The 27,211-nt window shown below is 38.3% G+C and overlaps 3 protein-coding genes across 7 annotated transcripts in view; all 3 read left to right on the top strand.

Moving 5' to 3' along the window:
• cdc42bpb (CDC42 binding protein kinase beta (DMPK-like)) overlaps positions 1-8,369 on the top strand; it is a 56,488-nt gene extending 48,119 nt beyond the window's left edge. For 2 of the 5 annotated variants that reach the window (XM_043219416.1, XM_043219414.1), the window contains 8 exons: positions 57-154; positions 258-342; positions 1,978-2,098; positions 2,190-2,307; positions 3,647-3,841; positions 5,323-5,431; positions 5,532-5,602; positions 6,735-8,369. In XM_043219416.1, the coding sequence (XP_043075351.1) occupies positions 57-154; positions 258-342; positions 1,978-2,098; positions 2,190-2,307; positions 3,647-3,841; positions 5,323-5,431; positions 5,532-5,602; positions 6,735-6,863 (926 nt within the window). In that variant the 3' untranslated portion in view covers positions 6,864-8,369. The remainder of the gene's footprint in view (positions 1-56; positions 155-257; positions 343-1,977; positions 2,099-2,189; positions 2,308-3,646; positions 3,842-5,322; positions 5,432-5,531; positions 5,603-6,734) is intronic. The other 3 variants (XM_043219417.1, XM_043219418.1, XM_043219415.1) reach the window with 2 other exon arrangements.
• An 850-nt stretch (positions 8,370-9,219) lies between these two features.
• Positions 9,220-17,949, top strand: vipas39 (VPS33B interacting protein, apical-basolateral polarity regulator, spe-39 homolog). The gene is made up of 19 exons (XM_043219411.1): positions 9,220-9,301; positions 9,596-9,688; positions 10,294-10,396; positions 10,474-10,605; positions 10,688-10,720; positions 10,804-10,868; positions 11,455-11,511; positions 11,782-11,874; positions 11,996-12,029; positions 12,119-12,221; positions 12,403-12,430; positions 13,344-13,417; positions 13,507-13,582; positions 14,705-14,827; positions 15,622-15,663; positions 16,870-17,046; positions 17,132-17,221; positions 17,293-17,397; positions 17,569-17,949. The coding sequence occupies exons 2-19, from the start codon at positions 9,596-9,598 to the stop codon at positions 17,587-17,589; spliced, it is 1,449 nt and encodes a 482-aa protein (XP_043075346.1). The 5' UTR covers positions 9,220-9,301; the 3' UTR covers positions 17,590-17,949.
• A 145-nt stretch (positions 17,950-18,094) lies between these two features.
• gpr132b (G protein-coupled receptor 132b) lies at positions 18,095-24,766 on the top strand. Its single transcript, XM_043219413.1, has 2 exons — positions 18,095-19,720; positions 22,034-24,766. Exon 2 carries the CDS (start codon positions 22,036-22,038, stop codon positions 23,119-23,121), a length of 1,086 nt encoding a protein of 361 aa, XP_043075348.1. The 5' UTR covers positions 18,095-19,720; positions 22,034-22,035; the 3' UTR covers positions 23,122-24,766.
• Positions 24,767-27,211: the final 2,445 nt, after the last annotated feature.

Raw genomic sequence — 27,211 nt, 5'->3', positions numbered from 1 at the left:
CGAGAACGACATCTTGAATGATCATGAGATCTCAAGCCCATATTCATTATTTTCAGGCTCAAACTCGAACTACCTTACGGTGTACAGCGATTACGGAGTAGATGTGTTTGACGTTCACACCACAGAATGGGTCCAGACCATCTCATTAAGAGGAGTAAGTGAAGAATACTGATTTTGGGGGTTTCTGAAAGCTGTTTTAAACGTAACCGTTTGTATTAATGATTTAAAGCTGATCAGACTTTTAACTGTGTCTGTAGATTCGGCCCCTGAATGTGGAGGGCAGTCTGAACCTGTTCGGCTCCGAGCAGCCCCGTCTCATCTACTTCAACAGCAACTCCTCAGGTTTGATCCCACCCCGTGTCAGCACACACAACTTCAACACATTGATTCTAAGTGTTTGCTTCTCCGCTGAGGACGAGTTTATTTCTTCGCTCAATGTTGCCGGAGTCTGATTACAACAGTCCACCTGTGAAGACATGTAAAAAAATAGAAATGTAATGCGAGTGAATTTTTCAATTTCAACTTCAAAAAGAGAAAAGAAAAGAAAAGAAACCAAAACTTGATAAGGCAAATGGCCTACACGGACACTGACACATGTATATAAACTAGCAAGCCCATACAGGCTTTGTGCTCAGTATCTCGGGTGACTTGATTATTTTTTTGATTGGTTCACTAGAATGATTCATCCACGGATTCGTTCAGTGGCTCTTGCTGCCAGTTGCATAAGTATGCCAGTATGTGATGACCATTATTTTGAATGTCACGAGTCACTGAATTATTCACTTAACCAATTTCTTTAAAACAATGTTCGTGACTGAATAACTTTTTTTTTAATTGGATGTCTTCTTCAGTGCCGTTTTTATTCGAACTCGAAGCAAGCAGCAATATTTGTTCGGTTCATTCAGTGCTTCTTAACAGCACACTCTTGAATGCTCTTTGCTCCTTTTAAAGTCATAATTTGATATCTCTCCTTTGCTTGTTTTCCTGCCTTCAGTGAAAAAGAGTCTATTACAACACAGAACAAGTCGATGTGTACGAGTAAATGAGAATTTGTTCATGTACATGATTTGTTTTAAAACACTGAATACGAGTCAGACGAGGAAAATGAATGAGGACTAATTATTTACAACATTTATTCAAAAACACAGAAGGAGTGCATGGAAGTGGCTGGTTCATTCATTAGATATAAATGAATAACAATATTAATTCAATAACATTAAATTAATGGGTAATGGGGACTGAGAATTTTTCATTTACAAGATTTGATTGGAAACGTAAGTAAACAAGGCTTATTTGCTCACATACATGACTTGTTCAAAAACACTGAACAAATGAATCAATGAGTAAGAATGATTTGTTTAAAAACATTAAAACAAGATTGATTCAGTAACACAGAATCCGTTAATTGCGAATTTGTTCATTTACAAGATGTACACAGTACACGGGCGTAAACAAAAATTATTTGCCTGCTCGTTCAAAAACACTAAATGAATTTGTGAATGAATTGTTCATTAGTAAGAACTGTTTAAAAATAGAAAGTAGCCGGTAGATAGAAATGAAACGCTGATTGTTCACTCGCAAGATATGTTCAAAAACACTGAATAAATCTGTACACAGGAGTGAAAGTGAATCATTAGTTCCCTTATAGAATTTGTTCAATAGCTCTGATTTATTCACAAACAAATCTTCACTTGGTCTCTCCATTAGATCAGCCCAGGTAATGAAATGTTCAGCTCCACCTATTGTGGTCTATTTACCATTCACTTCCTGCCCACTCTGGCAGATTGCCCTCTTGATAAAGATGCTTTTGTTTGGTAAACTGAAATAACCTCATTTGTCGCACCTCCTCTAGGCCCGCTGCCAACTGGTTCCACAGTAGGTTCAGACACAACAGCTTTAGAGCTCAGGAACCCAGAACTGCCGTGGTCTGATCCACAACCTTCTTTCTCAACCTCCTTCACACTTTCGTTTCCACAGATGGTTGTGACCTGGCCATCCCCGAGACCTCAGACAACAGCAAGAAGCTGATGGTGAGGACTCGCAGCAAGAGGAAGTTCCTTTTTAAAATACCAGACGAGGAGCGGCTGCAGCAGAGGAGGTCAGGTGGCTTCAGGAGTATATCCATCACGGCGCCACACTCCTGCGCCTCTCCTAATCCATGTGACGTTGTTTCCGTTTTTTTTCAATAGGGAGATGCTGAGGGATCCTGAAATAAGATCCAGGCTGATCTCCAACCCCACCAACTTCAACCACGTGGCTCACATGGGCCCAGGCGACGGCATGCAGGTCCTCATGGATCTTCCTCTGGTAATGTCTCAAAGCTGGACGTCGAGAGATCAGCTGCAGCCATTTTGAGTTTGTTTAAATGTATAAACGCACTTGGTGTTAAAAGCTAAGGGCCCTTGCTTGTCAAAAAAAAACATTTACCGTTTTAAAATCTAGATGGGACAACCCATCAACTGGAAAAAAATTAATCCCCATCCTGCCAATACCAGCGTCACTATTGTGCCCTTGATCATCCTGGGTTTCTGAACGGCAGTGTTTGTGAGCTCTGCTGCCTGAGGTCCCTCCACATTCACACACTGGAAGCGTCTCCTAATCTGTAACATTTAATTGAGGTCACGAAGGCGCTACTAATAAGCCAGTTACTTAAAGCAGCTGTATCTTTTAAAAGAATCAAAATGTGTAGTGCCAGGGGATCCCAAGGAGCAAATATGAGACACACAAAGTGATTTTTATTCAGACCATTTTCATCTTTATTCATACCATGGAACAGAGCATCATTTTACTTTGCTACTATTCGACAGTGTCATAACACCACTAATGAAGATGTAACAGATCATACAGCATGGCAATCTAATTCCTGAGTCATGAGTCTTATGAGTCAGTTCTTGTCAGTGAATCAGAACCATATAGTGTGAGCAGCCTAATTTAAAACAAATGACTCTATTAACCGGTTCTTTTACGTGAAGGTCATTATTGGACTTGGATCAGTGTTTTTACTGTATTGGGACATTGTGTAGTTAAAAAAAGAGATTTACCTATCTATCTGCCTGTCTGTTTCTCTCTTTCTTCATTTATTTTAAGTTAGGATTATTTACCGTAGTAGTTGTTGTTATGTTGTTAAATAATGCACCTCAAAAAAGTCTTCTCACAATTTCCAGGAAGATTGACTATACAGTTTTTGCACTTTTAAGTGTTTTTAACAAGGGTTTGCTAAATGGAAAAACCAGGTAAACTATATCGATTTAGATTTTAGTCCTTTTAACTAAATCCGATTTCCACCCTCAGCTTTGTGCAAAAGATGCTAAATGAGCAATTTAAGTGCTGAGTCTGAGAACTTGAGACTTGTATTAAAATCCGATCGGGTCTTGAGTGACTGTTTCTAGAGGTGTCGTTTGGACACTCCGCTAACTGATTGACTCCCAGGGCTTTATTACTCATCCTAACATCCTTTTCTTTCATTTTACTGCACAGCGCCAAGTCTTTCCCTTCTCTCTGCATGTTTCTTCTTCTTCTTCAAAGCCAGCCAGCTCCACTCTCCCACCCTCACACCCTTTTCTCTGTCTCTTTTTTCCTCTTCACGTCGCTCCTTCTGTTTTCGCTCTGGTCGTGGATTCGCTCTGTCCTCTGGTTGCCGTGGCAGCAGCAGAGCGAGACTCCCTTCCCCTCATCCTCTCGCCACCATGCCCTGATCTCCCCTCCGACCAACTTTGAGCACGTCTATCACATGAGTCCCGTCTCTGCCGGGCTCTATCTGCAGAAAGAGCCTTCTTCCCAGCAGAGCCTACTTCAGTTCTCCTCTTCCTCCTCCTCTCCTTCCACATCCTCCCTGGGAAGGGTAGGCTAGCAACACCCCTCCCCTCCCCGCTTCCTCTTCCTCCCCGTTCCCCATCCCTCCCCCACCACACCCTCCAGGCCCTCCACTTCCTTTCCTCCCTGTGTTATACCATCCCTGTCCTGCTGAACTCTTTGTTCATGCTTGAGTGAAGTGACTTTTGTTTTTTGGGTGAAGACATTTTAAAGAATGATTTTTAGAAGAGTTCACCCCAAAATGAAAATCGTCGTCATTTTGCAGCAGTCAGCGTCAAACTGGAAGTCTATGGAAGTCTATATTCTATATTGTTATATCTATGTTCTTCAAAATATTAAAAACATAGATGTATTAAGAAATTAGGTTCGTTCCAAATCATACAGGTTGAGGTGAGTAAACGATGAGACAGTTGTCATTTTCGGGTGAACTTTTAAAATCTCTTTGAAGATATGTAATCGTATTAAAATTTACAGTTAAAAATTAACAGTTTTATTAATGTTTGCGTCTGATATAATATTTTAATGCGTACTGTTGTAATGTCAAACACTCTTGTAGTAAACTAACATGGTCATAGTAAGGCTCTATAGTAAGTAGGGCATGATGATAATACAACAAAAGATAAAAATACACAAGATTGCACTAAACTGAGACGTCATACTTCAGCATGAGACTAGTGTGATACAATTGAGAAATCATTTCAAGATTAGGGCTGTCACAATATCAGATTTTACTACACATTTCTTTTGTTTCAAAGAATTTACAATATACAACTATATTATTGTATCTATTGAGAAAAAGAGATTTTTTTGTTTGATTTCTTTAACTGATGAATCTCACACACACACCAAAAAAATATAGCCATAACTGTATATAAAAGAAGTATTTTTAAGTAATCCAAAAAGCTAGAATAAAGCTTTTTGGCTTTTATTTATAGTTTTACATGTTTGTTTTTTATACTTGAAATTTCATTTTAGTTTTAGTTTAGGTTTTAGCATTTTTGGTTTTTTTCCATTCATTTATTTTTTTAAACATTGATTTACTTTTATATTTGTGTTTAGTACTTCAGCTGAAACATTTTATTTCAGTTATTTCTATTTTACCCCTGCTTTATTAAAATTAACAAATGGTTACTTTTACAAATTTACAACAAAAACACTGCATCATTTCATTTTCCCTGTGTTTGGCAACTACGCAGTGCTAACAGATCAATGTCATTTTTTTTTTAAAACATCACCATTATTGTCGGTACAAGCGTATTGTGACAGAAATACTGCTCAGAAGTTCTGTTGATTGAGGTTGACATAATCCAAAATAAGCGTTCCTTGGTATAAACAAAACATATCCTCTGGTTTACGGCAAGCAAATAAATAATTTGTGCACGAAACGCATTACCCAAACCAGATGTTTGTTTTAACCGTTGTCTTCTTGTGTTGACGCCTCTTAATACGTAAGTGCATGGCTGCGTTGTACTCTGTGTGTGTGTCTGACTTGTCGTTCCTCTGCTTCAGAGTGTGATGCCCTCTTCTCAGGACGACCTATCTAAAGACAAGCCTCGGCCTCTGTCCAGCATCTCACGGCAACAGAGGAGTAAGACCCACATCACCCGCACTGCCTCAGGTGGGGGCCGTTCCTTACACACACACACAGACATGCTGACACACACCTGGAGTTGTGAAACCGCTCGTCTAAATGCCTGAAATGTTTCCCTTATTTAAAGGAGGAGGAGATTTTGGAGGAGCAGGGTCGTCTCGCAGTATTTCTGATCAAGATCAAGACTTTGAGAGAGAGGTAAAAACATCTATCATCTACCTTAATGACCTCCCCCGGGATGTCAAATACGGTTTTATTTAATTCGTCCCACATTTTGAAGGCTCCTTGAGATGCGTGATGGATGGTTAGAGGAGCTCTGAGGTGCTGTTGGCCGCTCGCTGAGTTTTCTTGTGTCCTGATTTTGTGGTTTGTAATAACTGCCCCAGTTTTCACAGTAAAAACCTGCTACGGCTGTAAACTAGAGTCATTTTAGTTGTATAAAATCATTAGTTTTAGTGTATTTTATTTAATATATTATACAATATATCATAATATTATATCATTTTATTAATAGTTTATTTCCATAGCCATTCCTTAATTTAGTATTATGTATAAACTATTATAGTGGTGTTTTGATTTTTTTTTTTAGTATTTTAAATTAGCTTTCTTATTCCATTTGAAGTTTGATATACTAGTTGGCGACTTTATGCATTTATTGTTTTATTTTTCCATTTAGCTTTAACGTTTTTTTTTGTTTGATATTATAGTATGTATTAATATTTTGAATTACCTTTTTTTGTATTCATTTAATTAATAAATGTATAAATTTATATGTACAATGTTCATTTATTGCTTTTTCCCCAATAGTTAAATGTTCCTTTTTATTTCAGTTTTACTTTAATACTTAATTTTAATTTACAATATAGTAATTTTAATAAATATAGTAATCGCATCCCAAAAATTGTTTGTTGTAACAATATGTGCATGTTATATTTATGTATATATAAATACATATATATACTTAGAAGAATATATATTTATACATGTAAATATTTCCAATTTCTGTATATTTTTATAAGATATTATATATAAATATTTTAAATGTGAATTTATATATATATATATATATATATATATATATATATATATATATATATATATATATATATATATAGTAAACAAAAACTTTGTGTATTTTGGATATTGATTAATCATTTGACTACTTTATTTTAGTTTTATGTAATCTATCAATTTTAAAAGCTTTATACACTTCTTTAATTCTATTTTTGGTTAGTACACTCACTTGGGCCTAAATGCATGTATGCTGTGCGAAAATGTGAAAACTAACTAGACGACAAGCAACTGATTTGTTAATGGTTTGTGTTTGCAGCCCGACTCTGACTCGACCAAACATTCCACCCCCTCCAACAGCTCGAACCCCAGCAGCCCCCCGAGCCCTAACTCTCCCCACCGCAGCCAGCTCACTCTGAACAGCCTGGATCAATCCCTGGACGGCTGAAAACGGACAGCTCCCCGTTCTTTCACCCTCGCGCGCACCCTAGACACGCCCTCCCATATCCATCCGCTCTGCTAGGACTCACTAAGAAGTGCCAAGACTCTCACAAAAAGTCACCCGCTCATCCACCGCAAGGGCCAGAGGTCTACCCCCGATCCTGCTGCTGGGTAGACCTCTCAAGAGCAGCGCTGGGTGTGTGCTGACAGGCTCCGGCGAAGCCACCAAACAGGACAAAAAGAAACTGCCCCCTGGTGGAATTGTCATGGTATTACACTAACTGGGTCAGATTAGCAGTATGGCGGGACTTTTATTTTGTTTTAAATCTGCATATCATGCCATGCTCCTGCAAGTGTTTTTTTTTTTTTTTTTAATTATTATTATTTACGTTAGTAAACAAACATGCATTACATCTGCTGTGTCAGAATTGCTTCTGGATCTTAGCTTCCCTTCAGAGTACCGAATTGACGGGAAAAGAGACTTCATATGCTGTTTTTAAATGTATATTATCAGGAAAACTCATCAAGAGGGGGGGGAGAGAGGAGCTTATCGGGAAGAAAAGAAACCGAGGACGATACAGAACTTGGACCAGTAACACGATTCGTCACGGACCGGTGAAAACATCTCATTTGAGCAATAGATCGGTGGCGAGAGACTTCGGGGGCCAAACCAGAGGGCACTTTTATTGTTATGTAATTTCTCTTTCTCTCTCAAAGTTCTGCATTTAAACCAGCCTTTATAATATTCATGTTTTAACTTAGATGTTTCCCACAAAGATATCTAGTTCAGCTTATCACAAAAAAGCCAGAAAAAAAGAAGACTTTACTTATAGATAAGTGTTTTAATACAAATACAAAGGAGAACGGCACAAAGCTATTCGTAGGATTTCAGTAGTTCCTCTTAAGCTGCTACTGCTGCTTTGTGTGCTCTATTTAAAAATAAAAGTTACAAAAAGTATATATGTGATAAGGTTATCTCACCGTAGCCATGCTCGGATTCTGGTTTCTGATGTTTGACACAAATGCGAGCAGCCATGTGGGACCGTCACTGTTAAAAAGCCTCCTATCAGGACACTGGTATGAGTTTGTTTGGTGGCGTGCTTAAGATCCGCAGGCATGGCCGGCATATCCATTATCATTCGAGTGTGCCTTCAGTGCCAACTTTCCTTCCCTAATAAACTGTCCGCTAAAGCATTTCAGTGGTTTTGACAAGGCTGACGGTAATGTATTGTTTCCCCCTTCACCCCTCTGAAACACTGTAAGACACTTGCACACGTTTTTCTTTTCTTTTTTTTTAGTCTAAGGAAATGATTTTGCGTGAACGGTTTTTCCTGAACCTCCTTTTTCTCCCCCATACTTCACTCGTCCGCTTCATCAGATGGAAGTTAATCCTCGGAACACTACTGCTTTTACTTTAAAAGAAGAAAAAAAAGAATCACAGGTTGAAATCTTTGTAATTATTGACTTGTTAGCCACATAAATTTGAACAAACAATAAAAGAGTACCTGTTGTGCTTTTTTGTTGAATCTGTGTGTTTTGGGGAAATGCTGCTCTTACTCATTTGTATCTGCGTGGAAATTGATTTTTTTGGGGGGGGGCATTTTTGGGTCAAAATGAACAAACACGTTAACTGTGTACACTTCTTATGGGCATCAGGGTAAACAGTTAAGGGCCTATACCGGTGTTTTTAAAATGTATACTTTTGTCAGTTTGGGTTTTTAGTGTTAATTTATTAGATTTAAATGGTCTGACCACAAACACCTGGAAAATCATAAATAATTAAAAAAGTGTGTGTGTGTGTGTGTGAGGGAGAAATGGCATTTATATATATAATCCCTTGATTGTTGCAAAATGCTTTTGACCGTTTATTTTGTAACCGTTATCACTTTATTATTTGACTACTTGAAACATCGTTATGACTAATTGATATTACGAAATCTTTGGGATGACGCTGTAGTTCCCTAGTTAATTAACAAAATACAATGTACATAATATGCATACAATATACAAAATGCATCATAAAGATTACATTTGAACGTACAAAATAAAATAAAGACGGTCGACGACGGCGGGAAATGATGGGGAGCGTAATGACGTGTAAATAACTAAATTCAATTTCACTTAAAAGAACTACTTAAAATTCTATCGTTTTAAATGTAAAATCGTTATACTTTATGTGTAAGACAGCGTGAATTATTGAGAGGAAAAATAGCCAACAGTAACGCGTAAAATGGGTGTGTAAGGTAAAGACATTATTTTTCCAAATGTTGCGTTTTTACATTAGTTTTTATCATATAACTTATACATACTATATAACGTAAATAAAACTGCAGTAAAGAATAATCACCGTTTTTAGGGCTTTTATTTTGGCGACGCGTTCAAAACCGGAAGTAGGAAAAGAAATCTGACGTTTCATGAGTGGATTTTCACTGTAATATTTCGAAGGTAAGTCTGTCATATCGTTGTTACAAAATCCTATTTATTTTTTCTGTTTGTCATGGTCCTCGCAGCGAAATAATATCATGCATGCGAAACAGACAACCTCTTACAAATGACAACCTCAGATGAGCACCTAGCGTATCTCAAACACAAACACAGTGGCAGTTGAAGATGACAGCAGCGTCTTGCTAAATAAAGATTCCCCTGAACGGAGAGACTTGTTCTGGGGCGGGTGAAGCCCTTTAAGGGAGCTGCAGCCCACCGTTTGCTGTGAGTGTCAATTGTGTTTGTTTTTTCCAGATGTCACGGGCTAAACCAGAGGATGATGAGTACTGGAACAGCTCCAAGTTCAAAGCGTTCACGTTTGACGACGACGACGACGAGTTTTCAAGGGTACTGTGTTTTATTGAGCTCTGTGGAGTCCAGCGCCCTTTACCTCAGCCGTTTACAGCGGCCCGTTCAGCCCTTACACCACATTAAGTGCTCAAATAACACGTCTTCTTCCTGAAACTAAATCGCTTGCTTGTTGTTGAATTCGCATCGAAATTTGTGCTTTTTTATATTTTAATAATGAAACGATGCATTTTTTTTAATTAGACCACTAGGGACGCATTTTCAACGTCAGTTTAGCATTTCTTGATCAGCCTCAAACATAGTAAAGGGAATAAATCAAAGGAGTTTAATTGAACTGGCTACATTAAAAGAGACTTTCTCTTCAGAAAGATACAACACATAGGCCTTTTTAACATTTATGTAATTTTACAATGTACATTTTTTACAGTCAAGATCCTTTTGTACAGTATGATATATATATATATATATATATATATATATATATATATATATATATATATATATATATATGTGTGTGTGTGTGTGTGTGTGTGTGTGTGTGTGTGTGTGTATGTGTGTATCACATTGCCTGCATTTTTCTGTAGAACCACTGAGGCCCTCTTTTAAAAAGCTGATTTAGATTGGGTTGTGTTGTTATTTCCCAGCTGAAAGAGTCCAAGCGGGCCGTGAACAGCATCTTGGTGGATGACGATGACGATGATGAAGATGATGTGGAGAGAGTCAGCTGGAGCGGGGAACCTGTGGGAAGTATGCAGTCCTTCTCTCTCACTGTGTTTACTGTCTGTCCTTCATCTGGATGCTCAGCAGCTTTTGTTTGCGTGTAGGCATCTCTTGGTCGGTGAAGGAAACCGCCTCCAGTATTCGTTCAGGCAACGAGCAGAGCTTTCCCAAAATAGACACCGCCCCGTCGCTGTCCAAGCAGGGCTCTGGATACTCCCTAAGCGCCCTGTTTAAAGGTGATCTATAGTGAAGGGTTCTTGACCGTTTCAGTTCAGTCACTTTAGACTAACCATTCTGATTGTGTTTTTATTCCTTCAGCGAAGAGTAAACCTTTCCAGTCCTTCTCCGAGTGTAAGTTCAAGTCATTGAAGCATTCAGATTTAGGCCTGTTTTTCACTTGTTCGAATTAAGTGTGTTTGATCACTCTTTTCTAGCTTTTAGCGACACGTCTGTTAGAACATACGCACCTGAGCTGAGAAAGCCCAAGTCAGATGGAAAGGTGACACATATTTACTCAATTTTGTTCTTCAGGACAAAAAATAATAATATTTCTTAAGTATTATTACAAGTTTAAAATATATGTGCTGTCAAACGATTAATTATGCTTGATCACATCCAAAAAAATACATTATATATGGATGTGCACTGTGTAAATGTGTTATGTACATATAAAAGCACACATGTATAAATGTTCTAAATATATATATATATATATATATATATATGCAAGTGTTTATTTATACATCATTTATTTATACATCATAAATATACAATGCTAAATATATAATGCTTAAGGAACATTTCTTATTATTAATGTTAAAAACAGTTGTGCTGTGTAATATTTTAGTGAAAACTGTTATTTATTTTCCTGAATTTTTGGATAGATAAAATAATCAAAAGAACAGCATTTATTTGAAAATTACACAATTCTTTAATTTCAGTTATTTAATTTAATGCATCCTCGCTGAATTCAATGCATTTTCTCTCAACTTACTGAACCCAGACTTTTGAATGATAGTGTATGTTTGGCCAAACGTTTCCAGTGTGTAATTGAAGATTTTGTATTTGTATTTTTTGCACCATAGGATTTTGTCAGCGACCTGAGTCCTGAGGAAACCGTGAGGAGAATGCAGAAAGGACGGGTAGGGGGCAGCAAAGATTTATTTTAACGGATGAATGCTAGAACGTCTGTGTAAATGTCAGAAGGTCTTGTATAGCAGAACAAAGCCATTTGTTTATTTCTCAATAGCACTTTTTTTCCATTTCACACTTTAAGAAATATTCACACACTGCTAAAATATCCATTCCGTGTCATATAGTGAAAAATCAATCACATGTTTTTATGTTGCTTTTGAATGGTTGTAAATAGGAAATATGCTTTTCTGAATTAATTAAAATACTAATTTTTACAGGCATTTTCCCTAGAAAAGTTCCGCTCTCTGCAAGACAAGCTTCTGCTGCTAGATGAAGCAGTTGCTGTTTATGATGGCAATGTCATCACTGCTGTAAGTCGGACGTCTCTCACGTCCCCTAGATGGGAACACCGCTGTGACTGCATTCTGATTCATATTAGCAGGAACAGCTTCTGCTTATTAACCTGTTTTCTTTCTTTTTTTCACAATGCAGGTCTTGATATATTTAAAAAAGTCATTAAGCAAAGGTGAGATGTATATTGTGATCTGTCATCGCTCACCAGTTCCAAAATAAGTCACGTTTTTCTTGAAAGTCTTTTTTTTGTCATTCTTGCAGAAATTCTCTTTCGAGAGTTAATGGCCAGAGATGTGGCTTTGCGTCATTACGTCCATTATTTAAAAGAAATGGGAGAGCAAAAGCTTTTGGTTGAGTTACTGAAGTAAGTTTGCTGTCTATGTATATAACTTCCTCTTTAGTCAGAAGCATGTTTTTGTGCGAGGGCTTTTGGCATCTCTCTATATATATTATCATTGCTTATTTGATTTGAAGAGTTGGCTTGTTGAGTGTGTTTTCTTTGAATAACTATCTTTATCACTTTTGGTCACCTGACTGTACTTTAGGGCTCTTGGCAGGACAGAAGACATGGCGGTAGGTACTAACTGTCATTATACTCGCTCTTTGCGCGCATGAGCATGTTTTTAACCCTCTGTAGCAATGCCACCTCCGGGTCACAAGGCTAAATTAGCTCCAACTTCCCATTTCATGAGTCATGAGGAGTGGAGAACCCAGTCTTAACTAACAGAAATGCAAACGCTTCAAACACTTTGAAAACATGCCCAGCAGTATGATATTTTAGTTTCTTGTGAAAAGCAAATCTGTAACTGATGTTCCAAGCTTTTTCATCTAGATTAAAAAAATGTTGATTAAGATAATTATAAAAAATTTTTAATTGCACTTTGGACTTACTGTAAGTAGCACCTACCGCTAAGAAAATATGCTATTTTCAGTTAGTGTGAATAGCCGCTGCCTTAAAAGAAAAGATTATTATATATATTTATTATAGAAAATATGAATTTGTGAGAAAGATGTTTTCGTAGCGATTTCGTCTTCCATCATTTTATTTCATATATACTAAATCATCGAGGGTCAGTGAAAGAAGTGAAAAGAGGAAGAAAGTGCCCCAACAAAAAACGCTTTTCTTGTTTTACCTCATTGATATTATTTTTCATGAATAAAAGTGAAAAGAAAGGAAGTTGAGCATTGTGGTAAAATGTTTTGGCAAAACATTACAATAATTAGATTTACAATCTGCAGTGTTTATTCATTTTCATTAACGTTAATAAACTGTCCGTGTTAGCTCAGATTCGTTAATATTAGCATTTGCAGCTTTTTAATTTAACACTAATGTATTGGTAAATGTTGTAATTAATATTTACAGAGATTAATAAATGCTTTATTTATTTATTTTTACTACAGTAGTCAACTAATACTAAAAGGTGGAAGTATTTTTCTGCGTTTGATCACACGTATGTTAAACTGGCTTCTTCTGTGTTTTAAACAGTTGATGCAGTACAAAGAACACTTGAATATTAAGGATGAAGGGCGAAGAAGAGACTTCCTCAAAAGCTGCCTCGGGTAAAGATCTTTCAGAGGAATTCAGTGGAGAGTTCAGAGCCATCTCCTGCTGACCCTCAGTGATCTTTGTCATCTCTGTTTGTCCTCAGCCTTCCTTTCTCTCAAGACGATGCCACTCACGTTCAAGACCACTATACGCTCCTCGAGAGACAAATAATCATAGAGGTGAGCGAGTCCGGCCGTTATGAAATCACGTCAAAGAGAAAATGAGTAATATGAAGTGAGTAACAACGTCATCCATAAAAATGAAAAAAAAAAAGTTTGGTTTTTAAAATCAGGAAAACCAGAAGGTGTAAAAAAACCCTTTTACTGGAAGTTACTGATTAATGCAACAGACTACACCTACATAAAAACAGTTTAATAATTATGTAATATAATGTACAATAATTCAGGTGGAACTGTCACTTCAGGTCCCAAATGTCACTTTAAGAAAAAAAGACACCATAATTGCGCTGGTTTCTTGTCTTTATATTAAAGAAAGAAAAAATATGACACAAAGGTTATCTATCTCTGCCTCACCTTACCATGCTGTTATGTAAGAAATATTTCCTCTTCCTCTTTCCTGAGGGTGGTACGGTAGGTGACGGGTCTCTCTGTACAGAGGGAAGCCAGATGGACGAGCTTCTCTCAAACTGTGTTGCATGCAGATGTTTCCTCAGATTATGAAACAAGTAAAAAACGGGCTCACAATGTAGTCTTTTTACATATTTCTTAAAGCATCATTGTTTCAGCCAAGCCTTTACGCGTGCTTTCTTTTTCACACATCCTGTGTCAGCTGCTTATTACGATCGGTGCGCAAAATATTGTGACTTCTTAGTTACTGCGCTGAACATTACTTTTAATAACATGGAAATTAAATGTACAGATCTACTGAATATGCATTTCTGTAGTTTGCATGGTGCTCTAGACCCGTTTTTATAACGATGGCAAATTACCATTGTAGTATGTTTTTCATACAGCCTATATTTCTCAAAAATACGTCGATAAAACAATTTGTAGTGCATTTTCACTGCGTTTGTAATATATGGCAAATATAATAAGCTGATCTCAGAACCTGTCTGTCGTAGTTGTATCTGGGACGTAGTGCATTGCTTTTCACACGTGAAGTGTGAGTTTCAAAATCTTTCAATATGAGTGCTGAGATGAATATGTGGCACAAACACAGGATGTGTGAAGCAGGCCTTTAGCACCTAAATACTTGTGAGATCAGAGAAAATTGCTCCCAGAATAGAATATGCTGTTGTTACGTATTTAGTTTCATTTGTGTGTTCGCTATATGTTTTGCAGGCTAGTGACAAGAAGGCCGATGCAGACATCTTTAAGAAGTTCCCTAGAAAAGCATCCATCCTTAATATGCCAATCATTACCACATTGTATTACTCTTGCTTTTACCATTACGGAGAGTCAGAGGTTAGAGCTCACGCTTTACTTCTCCGCTGTATTGCAAAATAATGTGTACAGACAACTGAAATATATTACAGTATATATAATCTAAATCTAGTAATGTAATATCATGAAATATTAAAATATACACTACCGTTTTAGAGTTGGAAAAATTTCACCATAGCAAAGATAATATAAAAAAAAAAATTATAAAGCATTAATATTGTGAAATATTCTATTTAAATAACTGTTTTCTTTTTTAAATTATTTAAAAATGCCTTCGGTGTCGCATGATCCTTTTACTACTCAAGAGATATTAGGCAACACTTTATTTTATAGTGCTCTTGTTAATGTTACATGTAATTACTATTATAATACAATAAATTATCCTTAAATATGCTTAACCATAAAACATTTTAATATTACCAAAGACTATAGACATACATATTACTTAGTACTTAAATGTATAATTACTCTAAGGACAGCTTAAAATAAAGTGTAACCAAATATTATTATCAATGCTAAAAACATTTGTGCTGATTGATATTTTTTAGAAACCATTATGCATTTTGGGATTATTTTATAAATAGAAAGTTCAAAACAGGATTTGTTTGAAATAGAAACTATTGCATTATATCGAGTTGGTCTTAATCATTTAATAAATTGTTTACTAAATGACTAATTTACGTATGAATTTCCCAATTTGTTTTGCAGCCTGTTTGTTTTTTGAAAAGTTTTTACATAAATGTCACCTGCTTTATATATTTATACATTTTAAAGTGTTGTTTACATCACCTGATAATTATTTTCTTCTTCTACAGGGAACGTTTAGCAGTCCTTCGAACATTAGAAAAACTTTCCGGGTAAATATTTCATCAAATTACTTGTATTTAATTGCATTTGTATTTAATATTATTGTATATTTTTATGGTAACACTTTAGAATAAGTAGCACTTATTAACTTTAAATTCTTAATTTTCTTCTTATTAATAGTTAGTAATGTAGTTGTTAATTTACGTTTTGGGTGTTAGAAATGTAGAATAAGGTCATATCAAATAATGCATTAATATGTGCTTAATTACTACTAATAGATGACTGATATTCCAGTAATATGCATGCTAATAAGCAACTAATAGGTGTATCCATATAGTAAAGTCATTAAAACAAATAGCAGTCAATAAAATCAAAAAGAGAATTTTCAAGAGGACTATCGTATATTTAGATTTTTCAAAGTCATGTTGATTATGGCTTTTAAAGTATATATTTTCATACTTGTTTACATATTGTGACGGAGGAGCCAACGACAGACACAGTGGGCGTGGCGTCAGGCCTCGGAGAGGCTTTTTATTGACAAAATTAATAATAATACAAAATAATAAAGTGTCCAGGGAAAAGTGTCCAAATAAAAGGGGATCTGGTGTCCTCGTGCGCGCGAGGAAAGTGAAGGTTGAGGCCGTGTTCCAGGGGAAGGGTCCAGGTAAGGGGCGGAGTCCGGCGGTCGCACGCGCTCCCCCTTTTTCTGGCCCGGCGCGCGGGGCGGCGGCTTCTTCCGCGGCGTCTCCGTCGTTTCTTTGCTCGGCGGCAGAGTGGGATGAGCTGTGTGCTCACAGCCTGGACTACGGAGGTCCCACGACGCGCTTCTCGGACGGCGGGGTGAGGTCCATCACGCACCCTTCCTGGACCCACGAGGACACCAGCGTGCATGCACGGGGGAAGAGACCGGTCTCCGAGGAGAGACGCGGTCAGGTATTTAACGGCGACGGTGACAAGGCTAATCCCCTTCAGGTGCGCCTCGTCACACGCCGCCAGACCTGACCGATACCACGCCCCTCCTCTCGAACACACCCACTCCCGTCCGGGAGCCTGGTGAAGGGCGGCGAATAAAGGACGGGGTGATGGTGACGATAAAGAGGAGGGGCAGCCGACTCGTCACAATATTTATTGTAGATGATTCTGCGGTCGTTAGAAACACAAATTCATTGAAGTGTGTTTAGAGCGACGGCGTATAAACGGCACACGTGCAAGTCTGTGTGAAAGAGTTTCTAAACTATTTATGTTTGCCGTCGCAGATTTCAGAAAAGCAGTACATTCTCACAGCCCTCGGCGCAAGAGCGAAGTTAAAATCCTGGTTTGACGTGGACAGCCTGTTCAACACCAAGAACTGGCTGGGGTACACCAAGAAAAGGTCTCCCATCGGCTTTCACAGAGTGGTGGACATCCTGCAGAAGAACAGCGCCCCCGTGAACGTGCGTCGGTTTCCTCGGGGTAACGAACCTGCTCCTCTCTGCCCATCCCAGCATGCACTTCACCGCTCTTTCCCATGATCCTCAGGTGCTGCAGGAGTACGTGAACCTCATCGACGACACCGAGCTCAAGCTGAGCGTGGCTCTGAAGTATAAATGCCACGACATCGTCATCAACGTGAGTACGATCTCCCATCGCTATGCCAGTGTTTCTCAGCCTAAATCACCGCTTTTGTTTCATTCGTTCAGACGTACAGAGACCTGAAGGACCGGCAGGAGCTTGTTGTGTACAGAGAGAAGCTGGAGCGAGACTCGCCAGAATACAGGAAGATCCAGGATCTCCTCAGTAACTCGGTAAGAGGAAGCGCGCCTCCGCTGTTGAGTCACAGTGTAGTTTGGGGAGAAATCTTGAGAAACATCTTACAGTAACTCATCGGTGTCTTCTGCAGGTCACCTCGTTTGTTGCAATGCAATATTGTGTTCGCGCGAAGCCATTTACGTTCTTTTTTGTTGTTGTTGCTTCAGCAAATGCGATGGAAAAACTGACGCTTGGATCGTGACACGAGGCAGCGATGAGCAGATGTTTGGCAAGAGCTCTTTCAGAGACCACGTTACGCAAAAAAAACACTAGGAAGCTGCTAAATGTGGAGCGAGATCCTCGCAGCCATCGAACGTTTTAGACCACCAGTGGAGCGCGTCCTTCGGAGGGATTCTTTGCGTCTGTAAGATTAATCTGCCAAGTGTCCTTCTGCCAACTCTACAGGTGAACGTTTCTAAAGGGAGGCTACCGGGGAACAACACGCTCTTTCTCCGCTCGCACCTTTTTTTGTTTGGCCGTGTTTGAATATCTGAACATTCCACCCGCTCTCTTTTTTTTTTAATTGATATTAAAAATAATATGCTAAACTGTTTCTACGGGGGTTTCTGGTAAATACATTTTACATTTACATTTAGTCATTTAGCAGACACCTTTATCTAAAGCGATGTCCAAATGAGGTAGGCATATAGAAGCAATTAAAAAGGGCAGTAGTGCATAAGTGCTCTGAGTGGGGTCTTGGCTTACCTAACGCAGACACGAGGCTTTTTTTTTTTTTACCGTACCTCACTGAAGCTCGCAGGGCAACCGCGGTTTCTGTAAACGGAGGATAAGTTATAACCACAAACTCCGTGCGCAGTGTTAGTAAGAGCCAGGAAGTCCCCCCGTTGCGTCATTTTAAAGCCTAATGTAAAGCTGTCACATGACCTTTTTCATTGGATTTAGCTTTTGTCCAGCTTCGCCAATTTCATGTTAGATTTAATATGCGTATGCTTCATATGCAGCTTACGTCCGTAGCTGTGGTATCTGTACAAGGCCGTAATAATCACAGGGGAAGCCGTTAATGGGAACAGTGGTTTTGAAAAAATAAATAAATGTGTATTTATAAAGGAAGGCAGAAAAGCACGTTTCAAAAGTGAACTTTCTTATTTACGAATCAATATAGTAGGTTCGCTCTTCCTGTTATATCTTTTTAAGTTGAATCTGCCGGATTCGCACTCATTTTTAAGACATTTCTAATGTTACAAAAGATTTGTCAGAGAATGGGAGAAAGTGTAATCATTCTTTTCATTGACGTATTAAGCATCGAAACAATACAATATTGCTAATGGCAAGAAATGTTTCCTGAGCAGCAAATCAACATAATAAGATCACGTGACACTGAAGACTGGGGGAATGGCTGCTGAAAAGTATGAAAAAATACAAATATAATTTTAAAATATGAAACCATTTAAAAAGCATCTCTTAAAATGGTAACGTTTTATAGCAGACAAATGAACTGGAGACTCTAAACTTTTAGAAAACAGCAATAATCTCACAAATTTCTTGGAGGCACCCAGAAAAGGTGATGTCCTGACACGAATGTGGGATCATTTCCAAAAAAAACTACGCTAACTTTAATTCACTGGAAAGTCTTACACATAGTGACATGTGGGTGCTCATTATGTTGTTCAGTTCTTGAGATTAGTATAGACCACAGAAAAATGTATGAAACGGTCTTCATGTTTCCACTTGTTTTCCTTTTGAAAACATTGGATTATGCCTGTATTCGCCTGTCATCGATGACTCTGGATGACTAACAAACATCACAGCAGCTGTGCTATAACTGTAAAAAATGCGTATAGGAGAAATGCTGAGGTTACCAGACTTTTTTTCAAGTTTAGATTAACTTTTTTTCCCCTCATTTGTTTAAAATAAATAAATAAATAAATATATATAATAATAATTATTATTATTATTATTATTATTATTATATATTTTTTTATTTTATTTTTTATTCCCTACAGGAAGACGCTGTTTTTTCATCGTAGGCTGTTCAAATAACTGGTTTAGGTACACTTTACTGTGGTAATGCGATACAAGAAAACGAATATAAATGAAATCCTGCCGAGTTACAGGTTTGATATATGTCTAATATTAAGATCCTAAAGGTGATCTTTAAGCGCCTTGCCGCAGACCCGCTCGCGCACGCAACCCCACGACGTCAGATGTTTCTCCTCTTCTTTCCTCTGAAGCGCCTTCTTTGGAGCGCGGCGGTCACGTGGTCGTGTGTGGTTTAGAGGTGTTCGCGCGCCGCGCTCCTCCGCTGTAATTTCAATGGTGATGGATGAAGAGCGGACGCCTTCTTAACACCGCTTAGAGGTAAGAGCCACGCGATGTTATACATGCATAGGAAATGCTTTTACGCATTGAGAAGCGACATTGTCTTTGTGTGTGTGTGTGTGTGTGTGTGTGTGTGTGTTTTTGTTTGTTTTGTGCGCATGACTTTCTGAAAGCAGGATGCGTGTTTTCGCATGTACTATATATCTCGACTGGCCGTGTGTCCTAATTTTATTTTAACCTGAAAAAAAAAAAAAGATTTTCTTAGAAACACTCACAAAAGTTTATTCATTAGTTATTAATTAATAAACCTAATGAGATTAGATGGCTTAATCGATAGCAGATCATTAGTTGGAAAGTTGGCTGGCAGGCGAGTTGGTTCCCTTTCTGCGGACTTACTTCTAACTAATCATATCTTCAGGGAGAAAGGTTTTAAAAACATAGATAAGTAAGCGTTAAATGTCATATTTAATACACAAATACAATAACAATCGTCCTTTTTTCTTGAGAGGTTAGGAATGGTTTGATTTGGGGGTCAGCAGTAAACAAAGGAGTCCTGAATATTTAATGAAGATGTCAGTTTAATTTGTAGTCTCTCTCTCTCTCTCTCTCTATATATATATATAGCCTATTTTCGGTTCTGATGCATTTTAAGTGCATTCATAATAAAATATACATTTCAGATAGATGATACATGCTGGTATGTTTGGAATTGTCTTGCCGCAGAGCCTCATGTTGGAGCTTGTCCCCCTGAATCTGCCTGGAGCGTCTAAAAATAAAGGTCTCATACACTTGACTGAGCGTCGCCAGTGACACTAATGATACGGGACGGGGAAATAAAAGGTTTCATCTGATCCAAAAGTCACAGTGTCTGTCTTGACACCCGTACAGTGATTTGATGACTATAAGGAGGTCAGCGAGCACAATGAAGACCGGCTTTTTATCCGTGTCACTGCCATCATCTCCAGGACAGCTGTTCTTGTTAGTGGCATTAGACCAAATTGACTCATGTACGGGGTCTCTGCTTTTTCTCAGTATGAAAAAAACGGGAAATGAGTACCAAAAAAGGGAGTAACTCTTAGTCGTCTAGTCTAGTTTGCATAAACCTATTGTGGTTTGAACTTTAAAAACATCTTAATTACTGCTCACCTCATGTCAGGTTTGACAGTTATGATTCATATGTTTCATTTAGAAACAAACGGGCGTTGCGATGTTTCCATTCTGTGTTTCCCCCCTTTCCCCGTGGATGACGGGGTCTTTATGAATATTTCAGTGGCTGTCTTGTCTAGTTGGGGCAAGTGTAGGGAGTGGTACAATGGGGATGGGGATGTTTTACTGTGGAGGAGAGACATGGCAGGAACGCTGAAACACTGCATACAGCGACATGCGGTAAACTTTGAGTCTTTTGCTGCTTGTCAGGGGATAGGTCGAAGGGGACACTACTTTTATCTGTGCCAAATTGTTACCTTAGTTGTTATAATAACTAAGGCTGTTATATATGTTATATAATTCAGTGCCCATGTGTACGTTGGGTCTTTTTAGAAGGATTTTTGAATCAAGTGAGTGAAATACTTATCTTAGGTGGAAAACCCAGAGAACTTGCAATGTGGATATTAATTTAGATTCGGATATTTGACAGAAGCAACATTTTTGGGAACACACCGTATGTGAAATACCCGAACAGATGTGAAACTAAAGTGACTCTGAGCTTCAGAATCTCTGGACTTTAGTTTATTTGACACGGCCGGTGTAATATAAAAATGCAAAACATTCTGTTCAACATTTTAGTGTGTAGAAACAGGCAGTTGCCTTATTTGTGTCTGCTATTTTTATTTTTTCTAAATTTAAAATCTTTACCATTTTTATTTGTGAAACATTTAATTTGAATTTAATATTTTCTTTTTTTTTTTTATACCTGTAAACCTACATTGTATTATTTTTTTGTGCAAATCTAAACTTTTTTCTTTTAAAATATACAAAGCCCTACGCACGCTTGAAAAAAAAAGGAACGTGTGCTCACAAACAAAACATTAATTCATTATTTTGAAATGTTATTTTAATTTTTTTTAAATGTGTACAATTTTAAACTTTTTAAACTTAAATTTTTACAAAGCCAAAATATTTTTTATTATTATTTTGAGATATGTTAATGCTTGTTCTACGGTTTTAGCTGTACCTATATTGTGTTTTTTGTTAACATAACCTAAAAATGTATTCACGTGGCTTATTAACTGATTGTCTAACGACAAAGAGAATCACCTACTGCAATGTGGCATGCTATTTAAACAAAGATTTTTTTTTCTTCCAGTGTCAAGTACTCCCTTGTTCTCATTCCTCTTTCTATTTTTCCCCCAGATATGATGCATGTATCCACAACGTCACCGAGCGTCTTTTCTACGGCGAACGAGAGCAAGAATGCGACCTGTGATATATCCTACGAAGACGACCGCGTTCCTCTGATGGTGCTCTACATCGTAGTGTTCATCATCGGCCTGCCAGCCAACCTGGCCACGGTCTACCTCACCCTCCACCAGGTGTGTCGTAAGAACGTCCTCGGCATCTACCTGCTCAGCCTGTCCTTGTGCGACCTCACCTACCTCTTCACCCTGCCTCTGTGGACGGTGTACGTCAATCAACACCACGAGTGGCCCTGGAGCTCCTTGGCCTGCAAAGTGACCGGCTTCGTGTTCTTCAACAACATGTACATCAGCATCTTCCTGCTGTGCTGCGTGTCCATCGACCGTTACGTGGCGGTGGTCTACGCCATCGAGTCTCGGGGCCTTCGGCAGAAACGCATCGCGGCTCTAGTGGCGTTTTCCGTTTACGCGGTGGTCGGTTTGGGTCACTCGCCCGTCTTTGTCATGTCTGAAGGCAACGCTGCCGAAGGAAAGCGCCGCTGCTTCGAGCCCGGTCACAGCTCAGGGTTAGTTACTGGATTCAATTACGCTCGCGTTTGCGTCGGCTTTTTCATCCCCCTAGCCATCCTGATCTTCACCAATAGAGCCATTCTCACCAACGTTCAGGCCAGTACAGGCCTCCAGCCTCATCAGAAAGTGAAGGTGCGCAACCTGGCTGTGGCTGTGGTGGCGCTGTTTTTGATCTGTTTCGCTCCGTACCATATCATCCTGCTGCTGCGAGCCATCACCTTCCACTTCCCCAAGCTGCAACAGGACTGTCGCTTTAAACAGCACATCTACATGCCTTATAAAATCTCCTTAGGGTTGTCGACATTCAACAGCGCCTTCAATCCAATTCTCTACGTGCTCTCCAGCAACAACATCCGTCAGGAGATCAGAAGAGGCATGGCGTCGCTGTGTAACAAAGTCAGCTTGGGACAGTGCTCCACGAACAGCAGCCAGCACAACATGCACAGCTCCAAAAGCAATTCGGACCCCGTCACGATAAAGGGAGGTCAGATGAAGACAACTTGCCCCACTGCGTGATAAATTTTTTAGATGCATTGGACATTTTTGTTGCGTTTAACTTGGAAGAGAGACAAATCAAGGTTGTTGATCAATGCAACTTGGAGTTTAAACAGGTCTTGCAAAAAAAAAAAGGTGGAACTTCCTGTTTTTATTATGGTCTTTTCGCACCTCCTGAGCTCTTTCTGTCAGTTTCAGTGTAGCTGTCTGTGCTGAATATCCTGAGCGTCTTCTTCAGATTGTTCTTGATAAGCACAACCTCAAGAGTCAGTTAGAGGCAATCTGACCTACTTTTAAAGTGACTCATTTCAAATGTACTTTTTGATTGGCCTTTGTCTAAAACCAATCGTGTCGAAATAACTGATATTGCACTTGAAAGAAGTTCGCAAGACAGAATATTAGCAGAAATTGCGCATAGCCTAATTCTGCTCATGCAAAAGGTATGAATAGCAGTGAATTTACAGATAACTTTACTAACTGGGCAAATTATGACAAATCCAGAGGACGATTTATTGTAGCAGCTCAGTACTTTGTAGACATGATTTCTGATTCTAGCGGACATGTGCAGCTGCAATCTCATAGGGTGTAACAAGCCAACCAATCAGATTAGAGCTTGCTGTTTCACACTGTCAGGAAAAAAATGGCAAAATTTGTACTTTCAGGGGTGTAATAGTTTGCTACCGAGACAGAACCCTCAAGAGGACACCTTTATACTATACTAAGGTGCTAATATGCATCCTATGGGGGATAAAAAAAAAGCCCCTAAATTGTGCAGCGCTATACATGTATATGCAGATTATATATATGTACCTTTAATAGGAATATGTACACTTACTGTTACTATTATGAATCCTTCAGGGGTAAATAAGTTGACATGATGCCCTTTTAACGTTCTGCCTCGTGACAAGCCGCTGAACCCCTAAAAATACTACATGTATCATTTTTTTCCCTCTGAGAGTGTGGCAAGTGATTGCCTTTTGTGTGCAATAAAGCTTCAAATGGATGGTGTGAACAGACATACAGCATCACTTTTTTATGTTCTCACATAATTTACTGTAATAGAGATTCAGTGTTTTATTGTACATTGAATGTCAGTGGTAAACCGCATGCCGTTTAGTGATGACAGTGTTCTTTTTTTATGTACAAGCAGATTTCTTTAAATTATTTAGTGCGTTTGTTTATAAGATTTTATAATGGATGCGTTTTGCATTACGACTATTTTGTTATCATGTTATTTCAATGAATTTCCAGACAATGGCTTTTTTAGGTGTAGCACTCCTATTTTTGTTTTCCCAGTTTTCCTGTTTTCTCATATTTTAGTTTTGTAAACTAGGCCATAATAAAATTGCAGCCAGGCGTTTCTCGTAAATTCACCAGTACATTATGATTGGTCAATTGCACGTAATGCTACTCTTTTAAAAACGGTAAATAGCAATATTACAAGAGAAGCACAACACTTTTCTCATGAACTTGGCATGGCCTAATTATGTTTTTAAGAGTATGATGCAGAAATGTAAATAAAATATTTCAAAAGATACTTGTTGGAAAAAACAAATGTATGCACAGTGAAAAATGGAATAAGTGATAATCTGTCATTTAAGCATTATGTATTGAAAACTGTTGGTTTCTGACGTCTGATTATTAAAATTTGGGAAGCTGAAAACTATCTCTTATGTGCCGACTTATTTGTGTGCTCTGTATTAAAAAGAAAGAAAATGCTGCATAATGTAAATCTATTTTTAATTACATGTTAAGCCAGTGCAGCAGTTCATCATCCTTCCTCCTTTGCAGTAAAAATACATATGATGTTATCGGTGTCTTTAAAGCAGAAACTAAAAGCCGGACAAACTCGTGCATGGTCACCTGGCATGTCTGCCGTCTCCTTCCACTGTAAACAATGAATAATTAACTCACCTGCCAAGATAGGGTCCTAATTGGCCCTTCCCTCGATGAATTATTAAGCAACCAGCAGCTGTTCTCAGCCAATGGCAAACAATCATCTCATTGGAGTCCGCCCCTGTTGTGATGCTCTTGGCATCTGGTTGAGCCCGACTCTTAAAAGGCATTGGCTATTTGCGTAAATAGCGATAGAGGCAGCATCACTTAAGTGCAAATAGCATTTTCTTCTATTTATACTACTTATTGCAAGTTATCTGCGCCTCAGTATGTTATAAAACTGAATGCAACCTATTGAGTGTAAATGTTTAATTCAAATTATTAAATAGATGCCATGGTTGTTCTTAAATACACATTTTTTCTTAGTGTGTAGAACATTTTAATAATCTTTAGACGCTTTTGTGGAGCGAAAAGGTTCAGCTTCTTTGCTGAAGCGTGGATGTTAATAACCCTTTGTAGCGTGACTAACTGTATGTGTAAGTATCCACCGTCTTGCCTAAGTCTGTAGTCATGTGTTCATAATTTCCACTCGCCACATCACTTACATGTCTCATCTACTACACTATATTTCTCAAAGAATGTGTGAAAAAATTGTGAAACAATCTTGTGAAACAATGTCTTGTTTCGGTAAAACGTAGCTTACGCAGTCGCTGAGTAAGACCACTCTTCGTATCAGTCCATAGACGATTTACTGTAAAAAACGGGCAGTGACTTATTTACGTTATTTGACATTACGTCGATCCAGACAGTAGTTCTCTTCAAATCTATAACAAATCCCAAGCGACCGAAGGTTTTTCTTCAAAAGCTATCTCCTTTTGTTCTGTTCGCTCTAATTCTCAGTCTCTGTTTCTTTTGTAGTGTCCCTCCTGCTATGTTTCATGAAACGTGAATTATTAATGCATTAAGGAAGGAGGGCTCCTAAGAAAGCATCCTGTATCCAGGCACTCGGCCCTACCTGCCTTTCTCCATCTAGGAATTCATCTTTCGAAACTTTCGCGAACGTCTCATGAAAAATGCATCGCCTGCTATTTCACGTTAAGAGCGGTCAAATCAGTGCCGTATAGTGGCACTTCATGTTGTTGTTTTTTAATACGGTTGTTTTTACTCGCTTCTTCACATTCACTCCTCCCTTCTTACACTTTCAGGTGTTTGACAAAATGATCAGCTGCGGTGTAATCGTCGGTCACGGTAAACTATTCGCGTGTGTTTTGTAATGAACGCACACCGATTTAACACTGCCACGTGTATTTGAACAGAATCTGGGCCAAAGAGTGTGTTTAATAGTCAAATAGCAGTATATACAGTAATGGGCCTAGTAAAGACCTTCTTGTTAATACACAGTATTCTCGGGGCTCCATCTACTGGTCATTAAGTGAAATTGATATTCATATCATTCATAATAACGCGTTCCCTCCCTTGAACCGCAGAAACATGTGTTTTGATAGTTTATATTAATATATAAATCATATTAAATTTGGCCAGCCGTATTGTATCGTGAGTATGACATCGCATGGTAAGCCTATGCCGTTATGCATATTATTATCATGTATAATAATATCATAATGTATATTAGTATATTAATCATGTATATTAGCATCATAACTAATGTCCAGTACTATTCCAGTATTCGTTTAAAAAGACATTTTAAAAAAGTCCACTTAAAATCAACCTGAACTTGTCTTGTAGTGTCACACACTCAACCGATAGGGGGGAGTATTGTCACAGTTTCACCTTGCAGTCGCGTATGTAATGTTTCTCCACTGATTTATCACTTGTTTATCAAGCAAATCCACCCTATACCAACATGAAACCCAAAACCAACATCTTTTTGTTCTCACCTTTTGTTTGACTGCCTGACTTTTTCAGATCACGCGAGCAGTTATTTGGCCCGTCCTGGCTCCCTTCCTGTTTACTTGTTTAATGCAACAGATTTTTAATACTACATCGGATGGTCATTTACTGAAGGGCTGAGATGATGGATATGTAATTGTTGGATATGTGAGAAGTTGTGAATGTGCGAGAGAAGGGACAGCTCAGACAAATGATTAGCGACTCAGTGGGGTCAGTCTAAGGTGATCTCAGTGGGCTGTATGTTTTGATATAACCTCTCATACACAACATGCTCAGTTTCAGTTTCAGACTTCTCATGCCTGGACGTGTATTCACTCTTATCTCTTTAAGAGTAAGACTAATACTTTACCTCTGCTCTGCTGGC

Source organism: Puntigrus tetrazona, chromosome 20 (genome assembly GCF_018831695.1).
Source record: "Puntigrus tetrazona isolate hp1 chromosome 20, ASM1883169v1, whole genome shotgun sequence".
NCBI classification, from domain to species: Eukaryota; Metazoa; Chordata; class Actinopteri; order Cypriniformes; family Cyprinidae; genus Puntigrus; species Puntigrus tetrazona.
Note: the sequence above shows the minus strand (reverse complement) of the source record. Positions and strands in the feature narration are given on the sequence as shown.

Coding starts and splice junctions, on each gene's coding strand:
- vipas39 (XM_043219411.1), top strand. CDS start 9,596: ATGTCACGGGCTAAACCAGAGGATGATGAGTACTGGAACAGCTCCAAG. Junction 10,606..10,687: donor CCTAAGCGCCCTGTTTAAAG/GTGATCTATAGT, acceptor TTATTCCTTCAG/CGAAGAGTAAACCTTTCCAG. Junction 11,875..11,995: donor ATGGCAATGTCATCACTGCT/GTAAGTCGGACG, acceptor TTCACAATGCAG/GTCTTGATATATTTAAAAAA.
- gpr132b (XM_043219413.1), top strand. CDS start 22,036: ATGATGCATGTATCCACAACGTCACCGAGCGTCTTTTCTACGGCGAAC.